The sequence below is a fragment of the Anoplolepis gracilipes genome, chromosome 10 (genome assembly GCF_047496725.1).
Source record: "Anoplolepis gracilipes chromosome 10, ASM4749672v1, whole genome shotgun sequence".
Taxonomy (NCBI): Eukaryota; Metazoa; Arthropoda; class Insecta; order Hymenoptera; family Formicidae; genus Anoplolepis; species Anoplolepis gracilipes.
In genome coordinates, this window is record NC_132979.1 from 2100139 (window position 1) to 2111161 (window position 11023).

The 11023-nt window shown below is 27.9% G+C and overlaps 1 protein-coding gene across 1 annotated transcript; it reads left to right on the forward strand.

Annotated features, from left to right (window-relative positions):
* The first annotated feature begins 1888 nt into the window (after positions 1-1888).
* Positions 1889-10365, forward strand: LOC140670312 (uncharacterized). The gene is made up of 18 exons (XM_072900873.1): positions 1889-2432; positions 2614-2733; positions 3116-3233; positions 3548-3809; positions 3941-4087; positions 4210-4300; positions 5050-5186; positions 5375-5507; positions 5593-5634; positions 7159-7377; positions 7510-7635; positions 8126-8243; positions 8555-8816; positions 8960-9106; positions 9234-9324; positions 9686-9822; positions 9986-10118; positions 10200-10365. Exons 1-18 carry the CDS (start codon positions 2289-2291, stop codon positions 10248-10250), a joined length of 2478 nt encoding a protein of 825 aa, XP_072756974.1. The 5' UTR covers positions 1889-2288; the 3' UTR covers positions 10251-10365.
* Positions 10366-11023: the final 658 nt, after the last annotated feature.

Below are 11023 nucleotides of genomic sequence, written 5' to 3' on the forward strand. Positions count from 1 at the left end.
CTCGGTACATCTAGTTCAAATATAAATATCTTTTAGAATATATATATTACATAAATTGAAAATCTATAACCAATTTTAAGGTGATGCAAACTGCCCTGTCTTATTTTACTGTATTAGGAACCATATAATAGACACGTAATGTAATGTATATATGACGTTTTTATCTCTACAAATTTATCATATTTAAGAAAATTATTAATAAAAATTCGTTATACCTTTTAGGGAAAAATATTTATAATATCGTCATAGTAAAACAACATTAGAAATTAAAAACATAAGTGTATTTTATTTTTTCGATATCCTGCCTATGTTATAGAGAAGAAAATTGCTGCAATCATTTATCAAGTGAAAACACGCTTTATTTCACTTTATTCTATAGAAAGTTTATAACTTCGTTATGTATATATAATAATTTATACAAATTTTTTTTTTATCCCGAAGAGATCACAATAGTATTGAGTTGTCGAGAAATTTGGAAATGTTTCTCACCGCGAAAAATACATATTTAATAACAAACAGTGACGTTTCCCTTATAGAATATCCACCTATCGTGATGCGTTTCAAACGTTTCTGACAACCATAGATTATCGTAATGATATATCTTTCTCATTACTGCACTCGCTTTATACTTTTTTCCGCAATTTATATCAATGTGATTGACTTATGGTAATATGTGTAATTGACTATAAATAATACATTTTTCATAAAAAGAAAAGATTATTAAAAATAGCAATTTATAAGGCTCTTAAATAAAAGTAATAACGTCAAGGATAAAAGCAATATGAGCCACCGCTGGGTGTAAGAGCGCAAATAAAGCTCAAAATTTTTAATAAAAAGTCGCACTTAAAAATGGTCCGAAGATGGACCAAAGCGTTCAAATAAATGTGTGTTTTTTTTATATAAAAAAACTCCAGTTTTTATTTGTGCTTTTGCAACCTGCGCTGGGTTATATTGCCTTTCTCCTTGATGTTATCATAATATTTCTTCATAGAAGATCTGCTCTTTGTATATTCCCAACTGGAAAAATTTGTTACATCAATAATTATATATAATTATATACTAGATATAAATACAGGGTGTCTCATAACTAATGAGCAAACGCTCGTGAGTGAGGGTAGAGTACAGTGAACTAAACAAAAAAGTATTAAGTCATTTTGCAATTTTTGCAATAATTATTCAAATATTAATTAAAAACGCTTAGCGAACAATATTATACATATCTACAAGATGTCCGGTAATAATCGCCCCAACTCTCTAGGGCAGATAGAGCAGGTCAAACTGAACATAAAAGTCCTGTATCATTTTGCGATTAGCGCAATAATTATTGAACTATTAATTAAAAACGCTCAGGGTATGCTGAGCGCTATATGCGGCGCGCGCTCCTACGCTGAGCGTTTTTAATTAATATTTTAATAATTATTGCGACACCCGGTATCTAGTTCTCTGATGTATCTGATTGAAATATAAATATTAAAGCTCTTAATCTTTTTTACATAATGTTGTAGCAGACTAATATTTCCAATTTTATGATAAGATTTATGACAACATGTATTATCATCCACATAAAAAGAAGATGGTAATAAGTGCGTATTTTATTATTTTTACAAAACTATTATTTAAAAAACCATTAGCTATTTATAAAAAAAAATAATTTGTAATTGTTATACTAATTGTAAAACAGATTTTTTATATTAATATTAAATATATATATTTTACTTTTTTTCCCGGTATTTTGGGAATGTTGAACAGAAGAAGATTACTGTAATCATTTACCAACTAAACACTTTAAAATTTACCGTAATAAAAATTCATATTTTTTGTATTTTATAATTTATATAATTTTTCTTTATACAAAAAATTTTAAGTTGATAAAGTTAAACATTTGCGAAAAAGAATTTATTTTGAAGTGACATTGATGTCCTCTTGTATTATTTCAAATAGTTGCGAGACTGATTCCTCTCTTGTTAAGTGTTCGATCATAAAAAAATATAGAGCAGACGCAAGGAAAAGAAAAATATATTATCATAATAATTTCGGGTTGTCAAGAAACATTTACTCACTGCGGAATATGAATCTTTAATCGCAAACAGGGACACTCTCCATGAATCAATATTAAGCATAATATTAAGTATCTACTTTTCGCGACGCGCCAACATTTTCAAATGTTTCACGACAACCCGAAATTATTAGAATGATATATCCTTCTCGTCACTGTGTGTCCATTTTACATTTTTTTCTATAATCGAATACCTAACGAGAGGGTGATCAATCTCGCAACGTTTTACGATATGCAAGGAGACATGTTACGCTACTACTCTAGAAATCAATTCTTCTTGTCACAGATGGGTATTTGGCCTTATCAGCCTAAGGTGATAAAGATATTGCTACCGTGTTTCTTAGTAGGCACCGAGTTATCTGTTTTGGCAACTCAGGTAACGCACGTGGGCGTGTTTTATATAAATAAATGTGTAATTGGATCATCACAGCGAATGTAATCACTTAAAAAATATTGGCAGACGAGCCATTTCTTTCTAATGAAATATTTTCGCCATATACTTCTCTCTTCTTCTGCCAGTATCACCAATCGATATTGTTACCATCCTTAATTTATAGATACTTTTGCTGTATAATACCTGGGGTGACTTAAGTATGACTGTCGAAGGTATAATTAATATTATCCTTCTCATTGGTGCTACTACAAAATTAGTTAATGTTGTTATAAATAATAAAAAGGTTCGACTTCAATGTATGTGTACGTGTAATGTGTAAATCACACAATTTTTATTTCCATAAAATATCAAAAAAACATATTTTAAACAATCTCTAACTTTTGACAGAATTACATGTACAACATACGCTATATAAATTTATAAATAAAATTTTGTATTTTATACATACAAAATTATAATTTTTTATCATACGTATATGATAATCATTCCAATGTTTTTTTTATAATATGCACAAACAAACACAGAAAATTATAAATGATTCGAGATAAGTGAGCTTTGATTTTCATATTTCATTACTGAATTTTATATGCATCCCCATTGCATGTGTTCAAATAATTAAAAAAAATTATTAATCTTTGCTAATATTTTTTCTTTTTAATTGTTAGATGCAATATTTGTTGCAATTAATGGACCAACATTGGCGGCTCTTTCATAACGAGTATGAACTTCATATTTTAAGGCGTTATGCTAAAATTGGCTACAAAATAACAAAATATTACTCAAGTAACCAAACATATAGTTTTAAATCGCACGAACACATTAAACAGACCCTGAGGCTCGTAATCAGGACGCGTTTTTATCGATAAAATTGCGCGTATTTATTTCTGAAATTCTATAAATAACGTAAACTACATATATGCTAAATATGCACATTTATCTATAAAAACGCACTTCTGAATATGAATCTAATAATTTAATAGTCAACTTCTAATCTGATGATCAATTCGATAATATACCAATTTTAAGAGAAAATTTTTGTATTATTAAAAATGTTTAGAAATAATAGGATAAATGTAACAAGGTATGCATTTTTGCAGTGTACATTAACATATTCGCAGTAATGTTTATGTTAATACCGTTATTGCCAAAAGTTTTAGATGTTATAATACCGTTGAATGAATCACGGCCAGTTATATATATAGTTGAAGGAGATTGGGGAGTAGACAAAGACGAATATTATTATCCAATTTTGTTACACTGTTACCTTGCAGTTATAATTAGTACTAGATGTATGGTAAACGTTGATAGCATGTATATGGTGTGTGTGTTACACGGTTGTAGTTTATTCAACGCTATTGGGTAGGTAAAATAAGAGAAATATATTTCTCTTATTTTCAGTTCAATTATTAGACAGTTATTCCGGCTTGAAAAATAGGTATCTCGATGCAGATTGCTTTTGATTTTAATAATATCTTTTACATTTTTCCAAGCATCCGTCTTGAAAGTATTTTGGATAAAGCTAAACTTGTAGAAGACGAGAAAATAATGAGTAAAAAACACGTAGTAATAAAAAAACATGATTCTGAAGATTATCATGAAATGATTTTATGTTTGAAAAAACATCAAATCGCAATAAAGTTTGTATTATAGAAAATTTTATTACAAGTAATAATTTTATTAAAATTATTCACTTATGATTATTACACATTTTTTTTATATAAACATTTTCATCTTTAATAATTTTTTTGCTACTTTTTAGATACATTCACATACTAGACTCTACATTCAAAAGTGCGACGTTTATCATCTTGTTTTTGAACGTAATGATTCTGAGTCTAATTGGATTACAAGTAAATTACGATATGAGTCTATTATTAAAAATATTCGTAATAATCAGAGAAAATTTCAAGTTTTGAAACATTTTATATGTAGATCGATAAATATTGACATTAACGGATCCAGCCTTGTCTTTGACATATGTTGTCAAGGTCTGACACTGACCTGTCCTAATAGTCCACAGTTAGCTGCCGCCTTCCCTGCCCAAGTGTTTTTTTTTTTAATTAAGAATAGAAGACGAGCTTTGCCTTTCTTCCATCTTTACATTATGAAAATAAAAATAGGTATTTCAATATAAAATCAGAAATAAAGTGAGTTAGGCTATTTATTTCGAAATGAAGGCGTAGGGAGAGTTCCTTCTCTGCCTACGCGTTTGATTTACATATATGTAAATAATCAAAATTAAATACACTCTTATTAAATGTATATAATGTCAAAAAAATAACGTTATATTTAATGAACTATTCGTTTATAATTTTTTAATAAGCAAGCAGCGTCAGCTAAACCCTTTATATTTAGGACAGTGATCTTGATAACATATTGTCAAGGACAATGTTATTGGATCTGGATTTGTTAATGTCCAATATATTTACCAGTAGCTTTTGCACTTATAAAAAATTATAAAATAATATATCATTAAGTAATAAATACTTGTTTATATTCTGTCAGTACACGTTTCTTTCGTTAGAAAAATCGTGAAAAAAAGAAAAAACGAAAGATGAGAATATTTAATAAAATATTCCAAACTCATATATAATTGTAGCTTCTCAACAAACTTGGACAAATTCAGGAAGTGATAAGATTTGGATTTATAGCTATAGGATCGATCACTCATCTCATGAGCATGTGTTTACCCGGACAGCTACTCCTAGATAAGAGTATAGAAGTGTTCGACAGAGCGCAAGTATCAAAATCATGCTTTAATCATGCTTACGTTAATTATTATAATTATTACAATTAATAAATTTTATAATTATGTTGGAACGACAATACTATCGTTCGATATGATCGGTTGATTGCACGTATAATTTTGCTTCGGCAGCTTTTCGCTATAAACCTTTACCACACGAAATATTTTTATCGTATAGGTATAGTGCACAATGGTATATGTTCTCGCTAAAAACGACAAAATTATTAAGCATCCTCCTTTATAGAAGTCTTGTGCCTTGCACGTTGTCGGCTGCAAACATGTTTATTATGTCGATGAGTATGTTCAGTTCGGTATGTCTGTTTTATTCCAACACGCATGAAACATGTCTTGTACGATATCCTTTACAATGTTATAATATTAATGCTCTGTTTTAAGGTGATGCAAACAGCCATGTCATACTTTACAACCTTTTTATCAGTCAGCTAGACATATAAACTTGTTAAAATAATCGCGTTCATCCGGATGGTTAATTTTTATTATTGTGTATTACTGTTACAGAATATAAATTTGAATGTGGAATTATTATAATAAATAAATGTTAATATGTTTCGCAAGAATGTGTAGTTCTTTTTTATTATTAAACTCCATTCACATGTTTGTGTCGTAGGCAATATGATTCGTATGGAAGCAAAAAAACATTTGAAACATAAATCGATATGACATTTAACGTGCTTCTCGACACCGAACATGAAATGAATACATTTTATGGTTTCAGATATATATAGAAAAAAACCTGTGTTTTTATAAATTTATATAAAGTTTTGGTTTTTATAATTTGTAATAATTTGTTATTATAAATTTATAATAACACATTTATATAAATATTCTATTTATTCAAACGTTTTGTATCTTTTCTGACTATATATATAGCAATAATTTTTACTCACACTACGCTGTGCACGTTACAATATGCTTACCGAAATTGAGTTATAAAATAATAAAGAAATTTTCTAGTAAAAAGATAATAGCACTCTGACGACGAATTTACAAATTCTAATTGAATGTTATAAAGTCATAGATTTGTTTGATAAGTAGTATTTTAAGAATAAATAACTCTTTTTTCTTTTAGGTCTGTGAGCACTAAATGTGTATGTAGTTTACCAATGATAGATATTTTCTATAAAAACAAAAAATTATTACAAATATTTCTTCACAGAAGATATATTTGTAATAATCTTCTGCTTTTATGGAAAATACCTGCTCTTTGTATACTCTGAGCTGAAATTTGTCACATCAATAATAATGACTGAAATATAAATTACCTTTTAATTTATTTTATATGTATATGTAATATATTTACAAAAAAAGAAAAAATCATTTGTAATCATTATAATAAAATGACATATCTCGTACTAAACATTAAGTGTACATATTTTATTTTTTCGGTATTTTGCAAATTGTTATAGAAGATTGCTACAACCTTTTGCCAACTAAAACATTACACTTTAGAGTTTATTATAATGAAAATTCATAATTTTTCACTTTTTATAATTTACATTACCTTTCTTTATACGAAAAATTTTAAATTGATAAGGTCAAACATCTGCGACTAGAAAAATTAATTTTTAAGTAACATCTCCTCGTGTAATACCATGTATGTTGCAAAACAGTTGCGAGACTGATTATTCTTTGGTTAAGTTTTCGATGGTAAAAAAAAATATAAAGCAGGTGCAATGACGAGAAAGATATATCATCATGATAATTTCGGGTTGTCAGAAAACGTTCACTTGCTACGAAATATGAATCTTTAATCGCAAACAGGGATGCTTTTCACGGATCGATATTAAATATATATATTTTTCGCGACAATATTTTCGCGCAAATATTTTTAAATGGTTCACGTGACAACCTGAAATTATCGTAATGATATATCTTTCTCGTTACTGTATCTGCTTTACATTTTTTTTTTCCACAATCAAATATCAAACAAAAGAGTGTTAGTCTCGCAATCGTTTTACGTGCATTACCGACATGCATTACATGCAAGGGGACATGCTAAGATACTACTCTAGAAATCAACGCTTTTGGTTACAGATGGGTATTTGGCCTTATCAACCAAGAATAATAAAGATATTGTTACCATCTTTCTTAGTAGCCGTCGAGATATCTGGTTTGGCAACTCAAGTAATGCGCAAGCGCGTTATTTGTGCAAACAATTGTGTAAATGTGTCATTATATAGAGAAATTAAGAAATATTGTCGAACGAATCGACTTTTTTCTAATGAAATATTTTCGTCATATACTGCTATCCTTTTTCCTCAGTCGCTGATCGATAACGTTACTAACTTGTAGGTGCGTTTGCTGTACAATACTTACCAAACGGGTGATGTAACTTTAGCTGTCGAAGGTATACTTAACGTTATTCTTCTTGTTGGTGCAACTGCAAAATTAGTCAATGTTGTTATAAATAACAAACGGGTGAGTTCCATATTGTGTATGATGTGGTATATGTATGTGTAAATCGTATAATTGTGTGATTCAATTATTAATATCAAGAGAAGTACATTTTAGGTAATCTCTAAATTTTTCATGTATTTTTATTTATAATTTTTTTGTACATTTTATAATATGTACAATAATAATTTTATATGTACATATGTACTAATTATTCAAATGGTTTTTGTAATATATTTTTTATACAAATATATAAATATTGTATATATATATATATATATATATATATATATATATATATATATATATATATATATATATAAAATTACATAAAACGTATAAATATGATTCAACTAAAATGTGTTTTAATTTTTGAAAGTTGATTTTCATTTTTATTCCATACATTGCTAAATTTTATATGCATTCATTGCGCACGTTTGCAAAATATAAAAAATTCTATTAATTAATAATTCCTTATTATTTTGATATTTTACATGATTTTTTTCATTGTTAGATGCAATATTTGTTGCAAATGATGGATCAACATTGGCGTCTTTTTCATAGCGAATACGAACTTCGTATTTTAAGGCGTTATGCTAACATTGGCTACAAAATAACCAAATATTATTCAGGTAACCGAATAAATAGTTTTAAATCGCATAAACACATTAAACAGACCGTCAGTATTCAAAATGCGTTTTTATCACGATAAAATTGTGCGTATTTCTTTTTGAAATTCTATTATAATATAAATAACGTAAACTATATATACGCATATTTGTCGATAAAAGCATATCCTGAATATGGACTTAATAATTTAATAGTCAACTTCTAATCTGATGATAGATGTTCAATTAGATACTAATTTTAAAAGAAAATTTTTGTATTATTAAAAATGTTTAGAAATAATAAGATAAATGTAACAAGGTATGCATTTTTGCAGTGTACATTAACATATTCGCAGTAATGTTTATGTTAATACCGTTATTGCCAAAAATTTTAGATGTTATAATACCGTTGAATGAATCACGGCCAGTTATATATATAGTTGAAGGAGATTGGGGAGTAGACAAAGAAGAATATTTTTATCCAATTTTATTGCACTGTTACATTTGCATTGTAATAAGTACTCGATGTATGGTAAACGTTGATAGCATGTATATAGTGTGCGTATTACACGGTTGTAGTTTATTTAACGCTATTGGGTAAGTAATCGAGATTGTAAAATACATGCTAAATATACATTTACTTTATTTTTTATTTAGCCATTAGATAGGTATTCCAATTTAAAAAATATCTCGATGCTGATTGTCTGCGAGTTTGACAATATTTTATACATTTTTTCAAGTATCGGTCTTGCAAATATTATCGATGAGGCTAAACTTGTGAAAGGCGAAGAAACAATGAGCAAAAAACACTTAGTAATAAAAGAACATCATTCTAAAGATTATTGTGAGATGATTGTGTGCTTGAAAAAACATCAAATCGCAATAAAGTTCGTATTATGGAAAATTTAAATCGTTAATAATTTTATTAATATTATTCAATTGTTATATGTATGTTATGATTATATGTTGTACATTAAAGTTTTCATATATAATAATTTGTTTACTATCTTTTAGATTTGTTAACGTACTAGACTCTGCATTTCAAATTCAGACGTTTTTTATCTTGTCTTTAAACGTAATGATTTTGAGCCTAATTGGATTACAAGTAAACAATTGTCATATGTCAATTATTAAAAATGTTCATAGAAACACCTAACAAAGTTTGGCAAAGTTTTATACAGTTCTTAACGTATATGGTTTTGTCAAAATTATATCTAGCGCACATAAATAAATAAATAAATAAATAAATAAATATATATATATATATATATACATCTACTTCTATTTATCATATGCGGTATATAATATTTAGATACATTATAATATGTAATATAAGTACATATACTAAAATATATCGCCTTTATAGCCAGTATTCGTATGATTATTTTTGTGTTGCAAAAGAGATAAGATAAAAAAAAAACATGTAAATATTTATAAAAATTTAAAAACTCGTATATATATTGTAGCTTCTTAATAAATTGGGACAAACCCAGGAAGTGATAAGATACAGCTGCATAGCTATAGGATCGGTCACTCATCTTTTGAGCATGTGTTTTCCTGGGCAATTACTCGTAGACACAAGTATGGAAGTATTCGACAAAGCGCAAGTATCAAAATTATTCTTTAATCATGCTTAAATTACACTAATTAATAATTATTTCGCAACAACAACACTATAGTTCGGTGTAATCGTGATTAATTGCATGTATAATTTTGTTTGCGCAGTCGTTAAGAACTGAATCACACAAAACATTTTTATCGTGCAGGTATAGTTCGCGATGGTACATGTTCTCGTTAAAAACATCAAGATTATTAAGCATATTGCTTTATAAGAGCATTACGCCTTGTACACTCACGGCCGCAAACATGTATACCATGTCGATGACCACATTCAGCTCGGTATGTGTTTGCGTTAAACATACGAAAAATGTCTTGTATAATAGCTTTCACAACGTTATGCCATGATAATATTCTTTTAAGGTGATGCAAACAGCCATGTCGTACTTTACAACCTTTATGTCAGTCAGCTAGACATATGAACGAAAAAATTGCCTAATATATTATAAAATACTGTGTATAAACCATTTCTTTCATAGGCTGTTAGTTGTTGTTATTGTTGCAAAAGATATTTCAAATAGTTATAATAAATGTTAATTTGTTCACATTAAGAATATGTGACTTCTTCTTTATCAGAATTTAGTCACTTATATATATATGTGTGTATCGTAAACACATGACGTCTAGTTTCCTGAAGAGACAAGGACCATTTGAGGCGTTAATCGATAGTATAAAGTCACGTATGACATCAAATAAAACATGAAATAATTATGCGAGATATCTTCAAAACCATACGAAGAATATCTCGCTATTATAAATTCTATTTATGGCTATTAAAAATTCCATTTACGTTTTATATTTTTATCTGAATAAAGTACCGCAATATTTTTTATTGATATTACACTATGTCATCCGTTTAAAAATATCCTCGCACAAAGTTTTAACGGAATATTAAAGTAACTATACATTATGCGGTATCGGCACTGCCTGCTGGTGAGTACATATATTAATGAATTCTTATTCAGTGTAGTAAAATCATTTTTTTTATACGCGGTATTTTAGAATTAACAAACTCCGTCTTTTTCATAGTTTTATAAAATGTTTATGAAAATTCGAACGCTCTTCTATATGCAATTTGCCATATTCGGCGTTACAATAATGGATGGGCAGCAGGTAGAATCTCGAGATAATAATATATTGATCTGGTTAAGAAAATTTTAATAATAAATATAAAAAAATTTATTGTG